This window comes from Corvus hawaiiensis, chromosome 11, assembly GCF_020740725.1.
Source record: "Corvus hawaiiensis isolate bCorHaw1 chromosome 11, bCorHaw1.pri.cur, whole genome shotgun sequence".
In the NCBI taxonomy this organism is placed as follows: domain Eukaryota; kingdom Metazoa; phylum Chordata; class Aves; order Passeriformes; family Corvidae; genus Corvus; species Corvus hawaiiensis.
Genome location: NC_063223.1, coordinates 22,047,827 through 22,069,335, shown reverse-complemented (window position 1 = coordinate 22,069,335; position 21,509 = coordinate 22,047,827). Strand labels below are relative to the sequence as shown.

General features: G+C 41.1%; 1 protein-coding gene across 3 annotated transcripts in view; it reads right to left on the bottom strand.

The window, feature by feature from the left end:
- Nucleotides 1-2,764: 2,764 nt before the first annotated feature.
- The window catches only part of PPARG (peroxisome proliferator activated receptor gamma), a 51,508-nt gene continuing 32,763 nt past the window's right edge, over nucleotides 2,765-21,509 (bottom strand). For all 3 annotated transcript variants that reach the window (XM_048316129.1, XM_048316132.1, XM_048316131.1), the window contains exons 3-7: nucleotides 20,412-20,581; nucleotides 18,884-19,022; nucleotides 14,171-14,370; nucleotides 10,402-10,852; nucleotides 2,765-3,362 (exon numbers count right to left, since the gene is read on the bottom strand). In XM_048316129.1, the coding sequence (XP_048172086.1) occupies nucleotides 3,115-3,362; nucleotides 10,402-10,852; nucleotides 14,171-14,370; nucleotides 18,884-19,022; nucleotides 20,412-20,581 (1,208 nt within the window). In that variant the 3' untranslated portion in view covers nucleotides 2,765-3,114. The remainder of the gene's footprint in view (nucleotides 3,363-10,401; nucleotides 10,853-14,170; nucleotides 14,371-18,883; nucleotides 19,023-20,411; nucleotides 20,582-21,509) is intronic.

Here is a 21,509-nt window from a genome sequence, read left to right as displayed (position 1 = left end):
GTATAACACCAGCAAAATGAAGCTCTTCAAAGGCAGCCATGTACCAGCTGACTGCTTCTATTTTTGAGTTGTTAAATGCTTTTAGTAGCACTGAAGATCAAAACCCAAATTGTTCATTTATGGCGTAGCCCATTCTACCCAAAACTCCAGAGAGTCTGAAAGTATGACAACCTACTTATGAACTCCCATTAGCAAGTTTTTGTTTTTAATAAATAAAGTCCCATAGAAACAGAAAGTATTTACAATTAGATCAAAATTCTGAATATAATTCACAAGAGAAAATGCTATTTTTTGAGAAAATGTTTTCATATCCTCATAACAGTCATTTGTTTTAAATTAGTACACAGCAATTGTCCATTAAATGAACATTTTTCCCTTAAGACCTATTCTTGTAGAAAAGTATTTCAGGCAAAACTTCTTAACCATGATATAACTGCTTAGAATCAGAAATGTCAGTGATTAGTGACTCACATAAAAAATTAACACTTTGCATGGCTTGAGGAAAACATGGTGAGTAACTATCAGTATGTGAGAGAAGACAGGGTGTAAGGAGAACAGGGTATTTTATTAGAGCAGCTGATACAGTTGAAAGAGAAGTGTAGGCTTTTGGGCATCCAGTCCCTTCATCCTCATAAAGGATAACACCCGTTCCTGCAGAACTGTTATGATTATGATTCCATTGCCACTCTCAAAATATAGGGATTTTTGGACTGAGTGGCTTAGACACTGTCACTGCTGAATTTCAAAAACATGACCCCCTGCAGGAGTGGAGTGAAGCTCTTTGGTTAATGTGCTGCTGGATTGCACAGATTTTTTTTTGAGCACTGGACTCAATTTCCCTGTCAGAGCATCTCTGCCACTTATTTTAAAATAAATTTGAATATTACTTCTGTAAGGGCATGCCCTAGAATTCCTCTTCATTTGAAACTACTTCTGGACTCCCATTTCTAGGGAAGCCAGTGGGAAATTGGATTGTCTAAGAAATGCAGGCTCAGATTAATGGTTCTTGCTGTGTGTTGCTACTGCAGGAATTCAGTGCTGGAGCTGGGGTCCGTCTCAGTGCCAGCTCATCTCTGATCCATCTGCTACAGGACGGGATGAGCTCTGTAAAATTCCCCCACCAAGGGATGGGTGGCAACATTTCAAATGAGCGGTGGAGAACAACTTAAACCAGAGAGAGAATATTTTCTTTTGCATTGTAACAGCCATAAAAGTGTGCATGTAACTGCTGCCAGTGCTGGGCTCAGCTGGAACACCCTGAAACGTGCAGCAAACGTGCAACGCCGAGCACTGACTGCAATATTGTGTTTGCTGCAGGGCCACCATTGCTGAGCTACCTGAAGTGATCTCACTGCAAGCCTGGCAGGATCAAAGCTGTTCTCTTCAGCCTCGCAGTGACTTCATCTCAGTGCAATTCCACCTGTGGGCTTTAAACCTGGAGGCTGAATGATCCAATTTCCCAAACTTCCTGGTGGGAATAGCACTCACGGCTGACCTTAGGCCCAGAGGTTACCCGAAACAAGTACTAGGAAACGTTTCCAGGTATAGAAGGCATGAGCTGGAAGATTAATTTTAATATTTACCTCTCTCAACTTCTTTATTGCATAATTTGCATTGACTTAAGAGTTTCAAGGTCTCACTTTAAGGTCTACATTAGGAGCAAAGCCAGTTTGTACTCCCTGAAGATCTTACTCACACCCACATCACCTCTTGGTTTGCTTAGGTATCACTCGTTTCACTAAGTTTAAGGCACATTTTTTGCTACATAAATCAAATATGAATATGGAGAGGAAACCAAGGATATTCAACTGGGGACCTCTCCTTACCTCGAGATATAAGTTATGAATAGTGGCTTTTTTCCCCCAGTATTCCCTCTTCTGGTCCACCAGCGTGGGTCCCCCCCGCTTGACTTTGTCAGGGGTCACATTCACAAACTATCAAATGTGGGCAGGGGAAATGTGAATGCAAGGGCCTCTCACCTCAGTACCAAGAATACCCCAAAATGACCGTATTAGGAAAGTTATCTTCTGTAAAACTTGCTCACTGTGCTGTGCTCTGCTCCCTGTGGAACTCTTAGGTGGCATTGTAGGGCATCACATGCAAGAAAACCAACAGCCCCAACAGCAGCAACATCTCCCAGTGTCCTTGGGATGAACATCAGGAGCTCAAGTTGAAATAAGGGTGCAGGGTTTCCATCACAGCTTTATCTTTACAGGAATTAATCCAAACCGTGCTTTTGTTTAGGGGTTAATTTGTCATGGCATTGCAATTTTCCATGATATTTTGACTGTTGTTCAATGGCAGTTTATCAAATAATTTGGGAACGTCTCAGGCCAAGAGGTTTGTACCAACCTGTTCCAGCTCAGCTCTGGCTGCTGTGGGGTGGGAATTGGAGGCCTTGGGGAGCAGCTGCTGCTCCACCTGTCTCAAACTTGCATGAGCAGAGGAATCAAAAAAGACTCTGTTTCCTAAGAGCGCTGAGCAGTGCATATTCCTTCCTTAATTAGCTCTTGAAATGGCATCTCATTTTTGGGTTTGCCTGCAAATGAGTGGGCTAATTTTTCCTTACACCAAGCCCCCTTTACAGAGCTCAGCCAGTGTCAAGTCTCATTATGGAAGGCACGAATATTGTCAGACCTGCCACTCCTCCCTTTGGCCTTTGAATCTCCCCTGGGAAGTTACACTGATCTGCGACTGAATTTTATTTTGCTGCTGCCTTGGGAGCACAAAATAGAACGTAATACTTCAAACATTTCCCTGGAAATGTTCAAGGAGAAAGGTTTTTATTTAGTTGAAAATTTAACTGCATGCTTAACCAACTCGAGTGAAGCATCGATCATACTTGGACAAGCAATTTTAGGAAATAACATAGTTAAAAAATTAATTCTGAAAATACTGCCAACAATTTCATGATATAGATATTTTTAATATTAAAAGTAAATTGTAAATGTGTCTTTATAAACAATATGCATAAAATAGATCTACTATACTAAGCTCTCTCTTTTTAAATGCTGTTTCACAGTAATTTCTTAGGTATGCAAAGTTTTCCCTCAAAGAAATAGTGCAATCTGAAGAACATACATTATGTCAGGGGATTAAGAACTGCTCTGCTCATTAATACAAGTCCTTGTAGATCTCTTGTAGGAGCGGATGGAGGCTCATGTCTGTCTCGGTTTTCTTGATGATCTGCAGGAGCTGCACGTGCTCCGTGACGATCTGCCTGAGGTCCGTCATTTTCTGCAGCAGCTTTGCAAACAGCTGCGAGGACTCGGGGTGGTTCAGCTTCAGCTGCAGCTCCAGGGCTTGCAACAGGTTGTCCTGAATGTCTTCAATGGGCTTCACATTTAACAACCCTGGGCGGTCTGGGGAAGAAAAGAGTTGGGAGTTCATGAGCATCATCACATCGAGCTCATGTGTTCATTCCGTACACATTTCTTAGCAAATTCAGCCTTTACAGATGGCATTTCCTGGGACCTGTTCGACCACCAGGTAGTCTGTAAGATTTCACTGGGGTCTGCTCAAAGGGGTTTTAGAGTCTTGGAAGCAGTTCAAGTGGTGCTGATCCAGGTTTGTACTCTACTACAGTGGATTTTCCACAGTAAACTGGGAGTGTGTGGGGGAAAAAAAGAGTGAGATAGTCGGGGGACAAACAATCTGTATCAGGTAATTCACTTCTGGAAAATGGACAGATACTCTGATGGATTTGCATGTCCTTGCTACCACTAAAAATGTTTCCTGCTAAGGTGGATTTGAACCCATCAAAATTTAATAAAAAAGGCATAAACTCAACTTCTGCAGCCGTACTAACCTGGGAGATTTAAAAATCACAGGCTCAGGTCTTCCCCACGCCCAAGCTGCAGCTGCTATTGAGGAAGTTTCAGGATAGCTTTGCATCAGCCCATGAGCCCAGGCACAGCCACTGATGGCAGTGGAGACCAGTGGCTGTGGCTTGTGCAGAAAATGCCTCTCCTGGGCTCCTGCCACAGGACATGGAGGAGGCTGGGGGATGTTTCCAGCCACACTCAGCTCCTCGCACTGCCAGAGCCCAGCAGCAGCTTTGGCACAGCTTCTTCTTCAGCAAGAAGCAAAATCTTTCTGTTTTAGCCATTATTATCCTCATCATAATAGCTGTTCTGTTAGCTCTGTCTGTCCCCAAATACATCCTTGAGTGGCTGCAGTTATTAGCAGAATTCGTAACATTTGGTTTCTAACTTGAGGTAATAAATTATTTGATTCTCCAGCACTGAAAGTTAATGCAATGTCGAATGTCTAAGCAATGAAAGCTGCTAAACTTTGTTAAATCCTCACATATGACAGTGACCACCATGAATCTGTTACTGCTAAAATGCTTAATACTGGCTCATGCATCCCAACTATCATAATGGAAAGAGTCAACAATGTAAATAACATTTGCTGTGTAGCTATGAAATTAATTCCATTGGTTGATCAATAAAAAGCAGTGCAAGCCTTAAATCACTTCCCTAAGGCAATAATTCCATTTCAGCAAGGACAAGAGGTTGATCTCTATTAAAAACTGAAAAAATAAGCTGTTATTTCCTGTGATCTTGGTAACCTTTCTGTGCATAGAGTTCTACTAAGTCAGCTGGACTCGTGCTGCACACTGGAAAAAAGGCTGAGAGAAAACAAAGCTCTTTATAAATACATCAGGGTTTTACTTCACGGGGGAAAAAAATTGCAGTGTAAACTAAAAGGCAAAGCTGGCAGGAAAACAAATGAGTACACACAAGCCATGAAAACAAAGGTCACTGATCAGGAAAGGATATTCCATTCCCCAAGAGGTGAGGTCTGGGAAAGCTTTTCAGAGATAGGAATAATGGTAATTTTGAATATGAACCTGGATATTTGTTTGCCAATGTGCTTGTCTTGCAGAGATCACTCATTTATCCCATTCAATGGATAACCCCATAAAATCTGGTTCAGAAAGTCTGGGAGTAAATGTGACAAAAGGTTCCTTTTTATTCATTTCCTTTGGCAATATTTCTGAGCAATTTTTTTCAGCTACTTAAAGAATTTTTGATAAATGTTAGGTATTTATTTTTCGATTACCTGAATGCATTGCCTGTGCTGCAGAATCGAGCTGACATCTTTCTGACACTTCCCAAATTTCAACCCTTCAAAGCTGCTAAAGCTTTGGGGTTGCGATAGCTTTAAATTTTCCTTGCGTGTTGCAGCTGAACTCTGAGCTAGCTGGGCATGACTCAGTGTGCAGGGATAGAAAAAGCCAGAAAGCACAAAGACGTGGCCTTGAGATTTCCTCTGAGATTCATCTCCATTTGGCCCCTGCTCCTCTGTGGTGGGAATTTTTTGGGGTGTGAGTTTTTCAGGAGTGAATCCCCATTCAAATGTTGTGCTTCAGAGTCCAGGAGGAAACTCCACTGGGTCTGGAACTTATCAGGAACCCCCTGAATTTGGATGCCCGAGGTCAACTGAAGGTCAGTGAGACTGCAGGGGCTAAAACTCTGAAACCCCTTTGAAAACCCCATTGTGATGGTTTTCTAATGACCCAATGGAACCAGAGGCAGAGAAGATGACTCTGACAAAAGCCAAAGAGATCATCAGATGTTATTTTTAAATAAGCCAATTCAAGAGGAAGGAAAATTCCCATTGAAGGCAAGAGAGATTTTTCATGAATGAGAACTTCAGGATACGGGCAGTGTTTTTTGGGTGTTGACAGTTTGCTATACTTTCTCAGTAAAAATCTTTTTGCAGAGGAAAATGCTGTTTCTGTTCCAAGAAACTTATCTAAATCAGGAAAAAAGGCAATAAGAGACAAAAGCTTAAACATCCAGCTATTATGGTACATCTCAAGCTGCTAAAAAGCTCTTAAATATACATGCTCCAGACCAATTTGGTTTTGTACCAAAAGGTGTGTTTAGTGCAGCAAGGAGCTGCAGAGGGATGTGCCTTGCAGAAAAAAGGGCAAGGGGAATGATGAACAGTGAGCCTCGAGAACCATTGCAATAGGGACCGAGAAAACACAGGAATGGGAGTGTGGAACTGCATGGGACACTGGGGGGGAAGCCTCTGGGCAGACCTAAGTGCTGCTGGAAAGCTGCCAGAGCAAACTGCAAAGGGAACTGCTGAGGGAAGTGAAGGACAAAACCAAGGAGCTGTAGCAGGGCTCTCTTAGGACGCAATGAAAATGGGTGACACAGGGCCAAAGAGTTGGTATGATAAGCTGAGAGAGAACTCAGAGGGATTTGGATGCTGCTTTTAATCCTCCCTGATACACCAGATTGTTGTTTGAAGTGTAGCTTCTTCCTCTGCTATCTCCAGCCTGCCCTTCACCCATGAGGACTATGAGCACCATGGTTCCCTTTCGTTTATTACAGGTCTTTATTCATGTTTTCTTTATGTTTTCATTCACTATCCTATGGCTGCTTCAATTGGTTTGAAAACTCTGCAGGAAATTGTTCCAAGTCAGAAGATGTTCACAGTGACTGTGAAAGGCCAATAACCCCAGTTTTGAGTGCCAGCAGTACCACTTTGTGTAAATTGATAGTCTATACTGTCTCAGGGGAGAATATTTGTTTATTTACTTACTTATTTGGATGCCTCTTTCATGTCCCTAAAAATAATTACAATGTTTTACCTGTTCCTCACATATGAAGTTGCCACCTGCAAGACTTTACATTTTAATAGCTTTGACTAAGTGCATTTTGCATTTAAATGCACATTCTACAATCTCAGCATGAAAAAACGGGCAAAGATCTGGCTGAGTGAACACACGTGCTGCTTCTTTTTCCTCCTGCTGAGGCAGATGTGACTCAGCAGTTTGAGGTTTGTCTTCTGAGACTGTCACATATATTGTTGTCACCAGGATTTTGGTTCAATGCCTCCAGTGATGATCTGCAGTTCTTGCTCTGATTGCAAAGCATTTCTTTGTTCTAACGAAGTGCGGGATTTGTGTGGCAGTGAAATAGGAATCACTTGTTGGTAACAGTCAGCGATAAAACTTCAAATTTTGCTGACCTCAGAATGCAGCAAAATTATTGAATATGGTGTTTAAATCAGGAGCAGGGACTTGTGGCTTAAAATTTAGGGTAAAAAAACCCATAGAAAACTGAAAAAGTGACTTTAGAAACATCTTTGGGTTTAAATACCCATTTGACTGCACGTGGACTGTCAGAGTGTGGATCTTTACAGGGACACCCTGCCCCAAACACTGCTGTATCCAAATATTCCTGTATCCAAACCTTCCTGTATTCAAACACTGCAGAAGATAACACACAAAGCTTTGTGTCCATGCATGTAAACATGGTACAAAATTCCCTTTTAAGCTTTTTCTTTGTTTGACACCAACCTGCTAGAGCGAGTTTGCTCAGTTCATAAATGTGAATTGTCCCAACAAGGCTTGGGGTATTATCTGTCCTGCCCTAACAGAGCCATCCAACTTGTTCTCCTTAAACCTTCTTGTGACAGAGTTCATCTTCAGCTCAGGTGGATGTGATATTTTTAAAGATGCCTCAAGTTCTTTGTCACATGTACAGAGGACTCACTACTGACTGAGGATGTGCCTCAGCGGCACAGAGGAAGAATATCTCCTAAAAAAAGCTTTCCAAATCTCATTTAACCAAAGTGTGTCTCTTAAGGCTACCACAGCTAGAGGATGTTGCAATGAGGGGTTGGTGCTGCTGTTGATGGCAAAAAGCACTGCTGTTGTACAAACAAGGTGATATCCTACGCTCACACACGGTCTCTCCGTCTCACCAGCATTAAATTCGGAATACAAGACTTTGTTTGCCACTTATGTTGTGTTATAGCACCAACAGTAAGAGCAGCTCTTCAGAAATGAGTTCAGAGAAACATTTGGAACCTCTGAGACAGAGAGAGGCTGCACTGAGCAGCTCAGGAACAGTAAAATCAACTGTGGGAGTGGGAGTACTTTCCATCTGTTGCTATTACAGTTAATTTGTCAGCTTCTCAGGGCTGTGACTTGGGCTTTTTGCCTTTTTAGATAACGTGCAAAAGCAGCTGTTTGGTTATCAAAAGGCTGAACAGTTTTATAGGATTTGTGGCAAATTCCAAACACTTCCCAATGAAAAGCTTCCTACGTGTAGTGTTCCAGCTGGAATTATCCTTCCCTTTCCCTTCTCCTCCTCTCTGTAGAGCTGCACAAGAGCCAGCCCCTCTGGAGCCAGCAGAATTAGCATCATTTCACTAGGTAATGACAGATTCATTCCTTGGAATCCCCTGGCTGGGATCTTTTTGGGTTCCACAGACTGGTTTTCTGTTAAAGATAGTTGTACACAGGATTTCATGAAGGGACTTGAGCGTTGCAGGATTCCTGCAGCAAGTCAAGTCCTCGAGGTACTCTGGTTTTGAAATCCTGTTTTCAGTGAAATCACCCTGCTACATTCAAATAGTTCTTGCAGAAATACAACTTTGCAAGGGTATAGCTCTTACAGAAGCATCTGAGACAGCTGAGAAATTGGACTCAGTTTTCTATCACGTAAGATATTTTAGTCCCACAGAACGCATCCAGTTCACTGGATATCATATCTGGCTGTAAATTCCATGATAAAAGCTTTCTCTAATTGGCAACAAAGCTGAATTGTTTTCAAAACATAAACTCATTTTTTTCAAGCAGCTATCATGCTTTTTTGGAAAAAAAAAAACAGTTCTGAAAAAAGATAGTGAGATCTTTGTTATCAAGCAATTAAATGATCTTCCTAGAAAGGACTGATTTATATTTACACAGATTTATATCTCTCCACAGATTTGCTTCAGAGTTTTGCTACACAGTTACTTGATTCAAATTCGTTAGTTCTTTACAGGTCTCTGTTTAGAAATTATTCTTGAAAAAAAAGAGACATGCTGATAAATTTGCTTCAACACAGTTAATTATTATATGTGAATCACTGTCCTCCTGCAATCTAAAATGTGAGACTGGTTACATCATTCCTATTTCCTCTGGAGTAAACCAAACACTGCTGAAGACAGGGCTTTGCAGAGAGCAAGTTCCCCTTTTGCAGTTAGGAGTGAATTTTGAGAGGCCTTTTTCTCATCTGTCACATTTCATTATACTAAAAACTGTGAAATATTGGCATGTTTTGTGCAGTGCCCTGATAGGCTTGTGCCATTTCTCCTCTCCCATCAAAGCCAACCAAAAATATACCAGCAAGGTGTTTTCCTTCCCTGAATTACTGCAGAGTCCTCAGGGATCATGGTGCCCAAGGTTTGCACAAGGAAATTTCTGGGAGCAGCTCTTGTTGGAAGTGGAATTAGCGGGACAAACCACATTGTGATCCCCCATTTTTCCTGAATGAAAAACGGTGCCAGGAGGAAGTGGAGGTGATTTTAAATGCAGCTCTGCCTACCAGTGCCCTCCCAGCAGCAGGGCTGTGTTTAGAACCAGAGCATGTGGTTGTGTTTGATTGCTGAAATGGGATTTAATAACGAAATACTCGGCGTTGCTCTGTGGAGGAGCCGAATCCAGAGCATTCAGCACATTCCTGCCACGGATATGTGCAGCTCCATGTTGGGCCAAAATACACACAAATCAGGAGGGCAAGATTTTATTTGTGCAACATCACTGCCTTGGGAGTGTTGGCCAAAGTAACAGAGCTTCAACGTGCCTGGAATCTATGTCTGAAGGTGTGTAGGGGAAATAAATCCTGGTAGCTGTCACTAATTCACAAAACAGAACAGCGACATCACCTCAGGAGAAGGGAGAACACAGTGGCTGTCTGCAGAAAAGCTGAAATTCGGTGGTTTTTCAGTGGAGTGTTGGATGTGTGCAGTGTGATACCTGGGCTTTCAGATTGGCTCAAAGAGTGATGCATGAAGATAACACAAACAGAGCAGCTGAGGGAATCTGAACAGGCACACCATGCCTGGTTTTCCCAGGCATTAGGGGACCATCATTTTCCTGAGAAATGTATTTCCCCCTCCTTTTAGAAGGCAAACAAAACCTTGCACGAATGAAAGATCAATGGGAAGCACCATAACCCTGTAAGCCCAATACCCCCTGTCCTTTGGAATTGTTCTGGAGTCAAAGCTATTTGTGTTCAATTAGCAAGCCACACAACCTAATTGCAGGTTTAAAAAAATCTCACGCAGAATTTTAGCTCCTGCCAGTGAAATTCCACCCTTCCTGTTTTCCAGGAGATAGCCCTGATTTTGTTTTCAGCCTAAATGAGCTGATGACTCAGCAGGCATTTCCAGCTCCATCACTAATAGTGGGTCATTTCCATTTTCAGTTTCTGTCTGAAACTGAATAAAGGGCAAACAACAAAAAGAAATTTGAAAATGACTAAAAAACCTCTGTGTAAATGCACTCACTCCCACCCTGCAGTGCTGAGCACTTGGCTGTTTGCACAGGAGATAAAAGTGTCAATTCTGTCCTATAAAATCTCACATAAATAAGAGAGCACTTACCTCCACTTAGGATAATGACAGCTATAAATATTGCCAGGTCACTGTCATCTAATTCCAGTGCATTGAACTTCACAGCAAACTCAAACTTGGGCTCCATAAAGTCACAAAAAGGTTTTCTCAGGCTCTTCAGGAACTCCCGTGTCATGAATCCTTGTCCATCAGATATAAGAACCCCATCTTTATTCATCAGAGAAGCCAGCAGAGTATATATGATCTCGTGGACCCCGTATTTCAGGAGAGTTACTTGGTCGTTCAGGTCAAGATTGACGAAGCCCGGAATGTTCTTGGCGAATTCCGTGATCTCCTGCACGGCCTCCACGGAGCGGAACTGGCAGCGCTGGAAGATGCGGATGGCCACCTCCTTGTTCTCCTCCTGCAGGGGGGACACGTGCTTGCACTTGATCTGGTCTTCTCCCATCATTAAAGAGTTCATGTCATAAATAACGAAGGGCTAAAAACAAAAGGAAAGGTCCGTTTACTCCCAAAAGTCCTTTCCAAGAGCGTTCGACTCCTGAGAAACCCAAACGGGGGTGGAACTCACCAGCAACCCCTCAAACATCTCTGAGGAACCTATCAAGGGTTCCCAAGATAGTTAAATTGTCCTAAACCTATAAAAACAAATATCCTCACAATGTTAAAATGATTTACAGAAAGGCTGAGTAAGGGGGGGGAAGGAACACTATTTTAAAGTATCCAGGAGTTATGCCTTTTCCTTTGCTTGTTCGCTGTTTGTTTCACAAAACATTCTGTAATTCCAGAATTCAAAGTTTGGAATGTTTAACAAAAGGTTAAAATGATACTTATTTTAACTGAATTATAATGGCTTCTATAAGAGAGTATCTAATGAGTGTACAGGAACATTCTTTTTTTGTAGAAAGACAGAGAGTATTCACATTTTGATTCCTTTATTTACTTTCATGCTCTATCCTAGGAAACACTGCAAGTAATACCAACTTTATGGCATTGATTATCTGATAAACATAACCTTTTGCTGTTAACTCCTTTAAAAACAACAAAGTTAGGATCTATTTAAACCCACTCAACTTGTCTTTGGGAAAGAAAAAACAAATACCATGATACAAACCACAATTCAGAACACAAGAATGAGTTTGACTGTGAAATAAACTCAACTGGAATAAATCAATTTTGAAAGCAGCTTAGAAAAAGTAGTGCCAGAATAATTCCATTAGGATCTGGAAACAATCTGTTCCAGAATATGCAAAAGAAGCTCCTGGGTTTAAAGAAGTGGTTATGTGAGGATTTCTCCAATTTATTTGAAGAATCTTTCCCTCAGAGGATTAATGATTAAATAGTTCACTGCTGCACTGAGCAAATACCCACTGATATGAATAGGTTTGTTAACAGACTTGATTAATAAATTAAAATACAAGGGATTATAGTCCAACAATTGGACTATAGAAATAATTTTTAAAATATAAGGTCATTTATGATTGCAACTTCTAATGCCTTATAGGGGTGCTCAATCTCATGGTTTTATATTCACTACATGTTGCAGAACAGGTTCAAAAATAACCCAAGCCCTCCTAGCCATAGTCAGTAGTCCTTTCCCACAGAATCAGCTTCTGGGAACTCCTAAAATTCTATTCCTATTTGATTAAAATAGTTTTGAAATCTAATCAGTGCTAAATTATGGAATTAAACTGGAAGTGGCTACTGGTGGTGCCTTCTGAAGGCGGCAATGCCCACAGAGGCTCATCCCCATCCTCCTCCCATCCCAGAGTTCTGCACATGGACGCTGGGAAGTGTTTGGTCACCCCACAGAGGCCAAACCCAGCTCACAGCTGGGAAGGGGGCAGGGAATGGCAGCTTTGTCCTTAACTGCTGGGAAAACAGAGAGCTCAAGGAATTGTGTGCACTGAGAAAAGGCAGGAGGAGAAGGAATTTCTCAAGAGGTAATGACATTTTGGCAGCAGCGAAACCATTAAATATGTGTCTGCACACATGGATATGCACACAGGTGGAACAGTGGAGCAACAAGACTGCAGAAGATGCTTTTAAAATGCGTATTTTGGTTCTATTAGGTCATTTCTTTCTGTTCTTTCTACTGGGAGCACCAAGTACAACAAAAAGTCGTTATTATGTCCATGCCCATGTGCTTTAGAAAGCCTATATTACACCACTGGCCTGCTGATGATAGATGGAAGTCAAGGAAGAGCTCTAAACAGCTGAAGATTTTTTTAATATAAGGATTCAGATGAACTTGTGAGTGGAATCTCATGTCAAATGAGCTCTGTGTATATCCCAGGAGATGATGAGTTACTCATTCTAGTTTTGATACACTCACTTGCATATCCAAACGTTTTAAATTAATTCAGATGATACAGCAACTAAAAAACAACAGAAGTTTAAACTCTGCCCATAGTAAACAGTTTGATGCTCCAGAGCACCAAATCTATTGATAAAAACATGGAAGTTGTAACCATTGAATACTGTCACTCTTTCAGTGGTATTTTCAAAAAAGACTTGGAAGTTGGCAGCACTGAAAAGCTGGATTCTGTCTACTGGTTTATTGCTGTTTCTAATGTGCCAAAGTTTAAAAACCTCCAAGAAAAAAGGAGAATGTAATTGATGTAATTACACATTTACTGGGCGAGAATTGCAGTGGTGGAACTTTCAGACATGACCAGGTTGCACATCAGTTTCTGCAGAATAAATAAACTTTGCTGATTCAAATTTTATATATTCCATGCTGAAAAGTTACCCACATTGTCAGTGCCCACCACATCTAAAGTTTTTATGTAAAGGATACAACCAATTGCTGCACAACACTGAAATTATTATTTTAATTGCCTTTAAGGAAAGGAAGAAATACCTTTCTGGAGCCTGAAATACCTCCATGCTCTTTGCTGTCTTTGAAATTATTAAGGAAAATGAAATACAGTCTCCGTTGTAATCCTGACAGTAAAATTTCTGCCAATGATTCTAGAAAATAACATCAAACTAAGAGTTGTAGGTTTTGGCAAACTATTTTGTTCTTTAGGTATTAAAATACTGTCCAAATTTAAAACCTACCGAAATGGTCAGATATTACTTATACTCCTCTCACTGATACAGAAGATTGTGATGCATTGCAGGTGAAGTTTGCAAGGCAACCCACAAACACACTTATCACCATTCCTTACTTCTTCCTGTCCATCCTCCTAACATTCCAACTGCACCAACACAGGGCACTGATCTGACCTGAGATGACCCAGTTAAAAGCAGGAAGTCATCAGAGCATCATAAGAATGAGCATCACAGTTCAGCCTGGTGGCTGTGCTGGGGCTGGAATCGTTTGCCACTTAGGAAAAGGAATATTCCTTAGGAAAAGGAATATTCCTTAGGGAACAGCCAGTGCTGGTAACACACTGTGGTAGGGATGCTGGAATAGGACAGCAGGCAATTCCAGACAGCTAGAAAGATACCTTAAACAGATAGTGTGGGAGATAACCTCTGGGCAAGGAGAAGGAAAACGGGAAGAGAGGATCAGAGAATACAAAAAGGTTAAGATGACCTTCAAATTCTTGTACCGGTTTCAAGTATTTTATTAGGTGAACTTGGAGTTTTTTCAAATAATGTTTACTTATTCTATCTAAAAACATTTCCTGTGTTTCAAACACAGCTTGAAATATGTAACTGCCAACAGCAAAGTGGGGGTTTTTTTTAGGTTTGGTGTTTTGTCGTTTTTTTTTTTTCAAGAGCTGCGTTGTCAACTTGGTAAATCATTTACACAGAAGAAAGGAAGAAACAAAGAGAAGAGGGAACTGACTGATTTGTCTGTCGTCTTTCCTGTCAGGATGGCCCTCGCCTTGGCTTTGGTCAGAGGGAAGGACTTGATGTAGGAGTCGTACAAGTGCTTGGCCAGCGCCCGCAGGTCGGCGGATTCGGGGTTTAACTGGTCGATGTCGCTGGAGATCTCTGCCAGGAGCTTCTCCTTCTCCGCCTGCGGCATCCGCCCAAACCTGATGGCTGAGGAACAGCACAAGGGTTACACCTCAAAAAGCACATTTGAACAGGTTTTCTGCCACCTTTCTGCACCTGCAGTTGCACCTCACAAAGCACATTTGAGTCTTCTGTCGCCTTTCGGTGTGGGCTGCTGAAGCTTGTGTTAAAACAGGGTTAGGCAAGCAAGGAAAGAGGGGTTTCTCTGGTAATTCAGGCAAAACAGCTGAAGATCTTTAAAGAAATGTAAACAAACAAATCTCAAAGAGGAAATCATCTCTGTGCCCAAACAATACCATTAAAATACCCTGCTTAGAAATGCAAACCTGCTGTCAGCTGTTGGTGAAACCCCCTGGTTCCACCTCCAATCTACATAAAATGTAAAGAATATTTAAGATATTAAAGTTCTGTTGGCTGAGGGTAGGAACCACCATTGAGCCTTGTATTGTTTTGGGCAAATCACCATGTGGATCTCGGATTCTTCATTTGTTTGGAAACAAAACCCTCACATGCCTTGCAGGAATAAATTCCTGAACGGCTCAGCAGAATTTAGCACAGCAAGTGCTGGAAAATGTTACCATAAGAATTAAGGAATGGGGAAGAAGGTTGTACAAGGAATAAAAAGCTGGAAAAGGCTGAGTTCCTCATGGTAGCTCTATGTATTTGAAGACCAGGAAATGGTTCTACCTCATCATTGGAGCTCAAAATTGCACAATACCAAATCTCCTCTGAACCTCCTGCTTTTCTGTCCATGTACTTCCCATCCAAGACACTGTTTATTCATATGGGGACTGACTGGATAATGAGCCATCAAAATCAAGACTGATTTATCACATGATATTTCAATAAACAGAATTTATTTTGCTTTATGGAAACAAAACAGAACAAAAGAGCATCAAAACAAAAAACGGAAGGAAGAAATCAAGGTTTGCATTTTGGCCCTAGGGGCAAATAAAAATATCATGAATATTTTTTCAGTGATTAGTGTATTCCTTGGATAAAGGAAAAGTGCTGCTAAGATCATATAGAGATGATTTTACTGGAATGTGTGTTGATGGGCAAACAGGACACTTTTTTCCAAGAATAAATAATTATGCCAGAACACATCCCCCCCTCCCCATTTTTAATATATTATTATATTTATCCATCAGTTGTCTTATTTCATGGCTGCAGAAACAAAGTTGTATATTTTAATGACTGAACTCCATTTCTCTTTCAGCAAACTCAGTCTCTGAGTGACACATGATGAATATTTCACATTTGTTTGGGTGCTCTTTAAATTAAATTATACTGAACACCAGCAGGAAATGATTCTGTTGTGGGCCTGTTCCTGAGAGCTGAGGTTTGCAAAAGCAGGCTCAGAATCTGGAATCCCACTGGCAGAGGACTCCATTCCACCAAAAGAAAAGGTGATCAGCACTCAAATGCTGCATTTCAAATATAACATCTCATTATAAAGTATATTTTAAATACAACGATTCGTTAACAACAAGGAGAGTTGTGAATCAAGCATTCCTATCTTACAATTTCATAGACATAGGATTTATTTGTTCAGGTTTAGAACAGATTTTATAAATGGGATATTAGTTCCAGCAGATTCTGTTCAATGCTTATTAGCATTGCAGGCAAAATTGGGGGCAAAATCAATTTTGTGGGACGAGCCTAGTAGTTTCCTTTTGGAAAAACCATTGTCACTGTCATTTTCAGGGGACTGAGACAAAAATCAGGGAGAGGTCAGGCAGTGGGAGGTTTCTGTGAGGAATTGGGCAAGTGGGATTTTGGATGAGAGGAGAAGAAGGGGCTGATGATGACACTTAGAAAGGTTAGGCTGGGAAAAGGAGAGCCTGGGAAGGGGATCAGTAGGGGTGGGAAGGGCAGGGAAAAGCCTGGGGGGTGGTGGAAGAGCTCTGGAAACCTGGCTGGCTGCTGGTGCTGAGAAGGTGGAAGGGGTTCAGGTGGCAGCTTCTTCCCCAGTAATCCCCAGACTCTGCAAGTTTGGGCAGCAGCCTGCAGCTGGAATGTGGGATCTCTCCCTTTCCTTCGGCAGTTCTTCCTTTCCCTTGCCTTTGCAGGATTCTCCAAATGTCAGGAGCAGAAAGCCAACAGTGAATGCAGTCAGTCACTACATGCTGCATCCTATCCTTTGGCTTCCTGTGGAAAAACTACAATATTTATCCTCACCCCAGATTTTACTGCTTGGAGAAGTTAAATATAAAAAAGATGATTGTTTATAGACTGTCCTGTAGGACACCACTCTTCTGATGGTCAGGATAATTTCTGAGCATGAAGGAGACCCCAAACAGCCCATAAATACAGTTTCTTACATTAGAAAACACAGGGTAAAGCTGGGGTGGATACCTGTCTGACTTTACTGGAGCCACATGCCCAGATTGAGCAATCCCCTGCTCCTGGCACTGATGATAAAGACATATTGCCATGTGTTCCCTTCTTTCCATTACAGTAGCTGGGGTAATACAAGCAGGACTTTTAGCAGGAGAGAACAAAATAAATGACATTTTCAAACCAAAAGAACCAGGCTTCTCCTCAGTGGCGCTTCAGAACCCAATCTGCACAACTCAGGGTTAAACCCAGAGCAGCACTGTGGCTAGGGAAGGAAAGGAAAACAATATTCCAAGCATGAGAACACCACTGTCTTTTTTAACCTTTAGCCAAGTGGTATGTAGCATTTATACGTGAAAAAATGTGGCTGTAGCTGCTGAGTGTCTCCTTGCAGTCCCCCTTTTGTCCTGATCATTTTGCAATAATACATCTACACAAGGCCAGGCACAGACTGGAACCCTCAGGCACAAATAACCCACATTCTGCTTCAAAGCATTTAACATTCAGATAATTTCCCTGCCCGAGTGGCTGAAGTGTAATCTGTAGATGTAACATAAAAATGTGTCTCAGTGTCATTGAGCACATCCAGTGTTGCATTTCTTTATGCTTCTGGGCCCTCAAAGGTGAAATTCAGCTCTTTTTAAAAATCTGTTTATAAATGATGAAGGAATGAGGGTGTTTTGTGCAATGCAATGTAACCAGAGTGGGCAAAAAGAAAAAGGCAGTGTAGAAGGCAATACTTGAATAGAAACACTGACTTCTTGTTGGGAGAACTCCTGGTTGGAGCAAAGGAAAATGTTCCTTGGAGCCCTGGGGCAAATGGCTTTGCCCTTTTCCTGCCTGCCCCTGACTCCCATAACCTTGTTGGTGCCACAGCTTCTGCCTGAGCAGTGGCTGAAGAGGGACAAACGGCAGGTGAAATGATAATTTTAAAGCTGTTCTATATGTTATAGGCCAGAGAGAATGGTCTGGGCCGTCTCCTTCCTGATGGAGCTGCCCATGGATCCCACTGACACAACTGGGAGCTGTGTTGCCAGGCCAGGGGAGACTCTGGCACACACCCTGAAAATAATAATAATAAACCCTCCTGGATTACTATAAAAATACCCACAGTAGCATTTCAAAATTAGATTTATTTTTAAGTGTTACTGTTGCATCCCAGGAATTTGAAAACCATATTTTCTATTAGCAAAACATTTCCCATACCAATTTACATTCAGTGCCTGTGTTAACTTTGCAAACCACAGTCCAGCTTTCCTCTTGGGGACAGCACACTCATTTTTTATACTGAAAATAATGAAAGTTCTAAAAAAACCACAGAGAAATTATTTTCCCAGTCATGTTTGCAATTCTTTACCCTTAGAATTACATAAGTCTCTATGTTATGACATTTAATTCCTGTTTTTACTCAGCTTTGCCAAAGCAAGGCAACAAAGAATCTTCATTATGTCTTTCTGTCCAAACATTCATAAGTATTTCCACATGAATTGCTCTGTTAATTTTAAAGTTCAGAGGGACTTTCTTCTGAATGCTATGCGAGAGAGCAGCACTGTGATATTCTTCCTGCCATTACTTATGGTAAAGAAGGCAACCCCAGATGTGGGTGTTCTAGGAAGGAGGAGGATAGAGATTTTTAGAAGTGTACAATTTGGGCCAATTAATTTCAAACACGTTGTGTTTTAGTGTGAGAAGTGCTAACTCAGTCATACTAACAGCCCTTGGTAAGTGACCTATGCAGCAAATTCAAGTTGCTGTTATTCACAAAGCTTCAGCACATTCTCTAACCCAGCCTTCATAATTATGTTTTTGGCTTTCAGGAAAGGCATCTTGAGCTCCAGCAGGCAAAAAAAAAGGGTCTGGTCAGAAAATAAGATGATGAAGTGAAAAATAGCAATTACAGAGGGAATATTATTCAGGAGGAGCTACCAACGAGCAGGAATGACGGAGACTAAACCGACTCACGTGTTACATTTTGTATTACAGCCAGCAAATCTCCACCTCTCTGGTTTTCATGTTACAGCAATCTCCAGTCACAGAGAGGCTCCTAAAGTCAGGGCAATCTCTCTGACGTGGATTTCTAAACTGCCTGCTGTAAAGAAACTGAAGACTGTGGGCATTTGAGCACATTCAGTGACTGTGTTGCTGTTCCACGTTCTTTTTCAGCTGAACCATTACTGATTTCAACTCTACGTGCACTTACCATTATGTGACATTCCAACAGCGAGGCACTTCTGGAACCTGCAGTACTGACATTTATTCCTGCTTTTCTTGTGGATCCGGCAGTTTAGATCACATCTGTCATAAATTAGCTTTAACCTGATTGTTCTTCGAAAAAAGCCCTGGAGAAAACAGAAAAATATGGAAAAGGATGCAAGAAACTGGCAGTGCCATCCTGGCCCTGCTCCACCCATCCAGGGCACCTCTCTGTGCCCACCCTGACCCGGATCAGAGGGATTCCCAAAGGAAGCAAAGCTCCTGGGACCACCCTCTCTGCTCCTGTTCTGCTCTTATCAATTGTTTCCAACTCCCTTTGATAAAGGGGTAAAATTCTCAAAAAGCTGGAGAAGCTTTAGGGAATCAGTGGGGTTTAAAGGATATTTGGGATGTAAGGTGAGTGCACAACTCCAAAGGAAGCGAAACTCCGTTTGTGCCACTGCTCGTGGGACAATTATTATGAACCAAACACGACATTTTCAAAATTTAAAGTTCACTATCAACGTAGAAAATTTGTTGTTAACCATGACAAACCAAAAATTCTGCCAACAGCAGTTCCAACTCTAGTAAATGAAAAAGGCTGTAGGTTATTTCTCTTTTTACAGTTTAAAGATGCTTTTTCGGGTCAGTCATAATCAATTATTAAAGCTTGTATGGAGTTATCACCATTTTTTCCTTGTAAAAATGATTTTTTTCCTCACAGGGAATAATAACAGGAAAAGCATAATGCCAACTTTTATTTATATAAGTAACTGTAATTTGAGGAATCTACTTCATACTTATTGCTTTATGTGTGTTCCTAATTCACTGCTGGGTTAAGCTCTGGATTGGTTCTTTCCTTTAAGTTATTTTCCTCAAGATATTGCAAATGGAGAAGATGGGAATTTCACATTAAACTCTAATGATTTTCTTTGAACTCAATGAATTATTAATAATTTAATTCTCTGACATTTCTTCTCTCATTCTTGAGGACTGCAATGTTTACACCATTCATTTGTCCTTTAACATGTTATGAGCACTAAATATCACTGAGATTAAAAAGTCAGGGAAGCTTTAAAGCAGAAATCCACATTCTTAATACCATTAGACTTCTCTGTAGTCACCCAAAATGTATAAATTGGGTAAAGAAACTCGAATCAAGCAGAATAACAGAGCCTGAGTTTTAAATTGCTCAGAGCCTTGGAGCTGGGCATGAGTTTGCTCTTGCTGCGTTCTAAGAATTCAGATTTTTCTACACATGACCTCCAAGACAGCAGGAATGAAATATGCTTGCATGATTGAAAGAAGGAGAAAAAATGCACAAAAAATTGGGAGTAGATCAATAACACCAACAAGAAAAAAGCAAGCTACACTTTAAAAAACTCCCGCTTATTAAGTCATAAATTACACGCGGGAAAAATTTACGCAAAGACCTGAAACTTTTACTGTTTTGTTTTGGGTTTTTTTTTCCCAAAAAAAAGCACAAAGGGGGGATTTTTTACCAAGTGATTATTTAGATGAAAACAGCATCTTACCTTGCAGCCCTCACAGGCATGCACCCCGTAGTGGAAGCCAGAGGCCTTGTCCCCGCACACGCGGCACTCGATGGCCATCAGCGAGCTGGACGACTCCTCGTGAGGTTTGTTGTACAACTGAACCTTCTCTGAGAAATAGGGAGGGGAAGGAGGCTCCATTTTGATGGCACCTGTGCACAGAGAAGAGTTCAATGATGAACTCCAAGGAAATACATGGAGGAAGCAGCAAGGAACGATCACAAGGCATCCCAGTCAAGTTGAGATGGGATTCCCAGGTCTGCTCCACGGCAAAGCCAGCAGCAGACAAAGGCTGCAAAGGGATGGGAGCTGGAAGCTGCACTTCACTGGCTGGAAAAGCTGGAAGGGGCAGATTCTGATGGAGAAATTGTATTACAGATCCAGCTTTCAGCTCTGTAGTGTGGAATGGTTTGAAGATGGATATTAAAAATTAATGTATGGAGAACTCAGGCTTTACTCTATCTTTAAAGTGTTGAAAAACTCCTACATGGAGATGGGCTGGAGTGACTAATCTGGCTTAAAAAATATTCAAGTGTCTAATAGAGCTATATATTGAATAATATATTATTCAATTATATATATATATATGTGATAAAATAATATTGGATATTTCAAGAAACTCAGCTCTCTCCTGGGGACAACTGTTCAACCTGGGATGAAGATTAGAGATAAATTTGCTCTTCTGAAAGTTTCTAATTAAGAGAGCAATTTCTAATACTGAATGAGCTCAAACAAGTAAATATGATGTCTTTGAATCAATCATCAGCCATAGAAGAAGCTGAAATTTGATAGTTACATTACGTCAGGAATGATGAAACAGACGGAGTATTAAAAAAGGTATTTTTATTTTTCCAGATTGGCTACACTATACAAACTAGAAAGATTTATTCCTAAATAAACTGGGAAGAAATTATCTAAGTAAAGATGAGGAGGATTTATGCCATCTAAACTCTACTGCACTCTTTAAAACTACTTGGCATTAAAATGTTATGAATATTTCTAATTAAACAAAAGAAAAATAAATTACTAGCTGGAAAAAATGTCCATTCCTTTATTACAGTAGTAATGCAGAGATACACG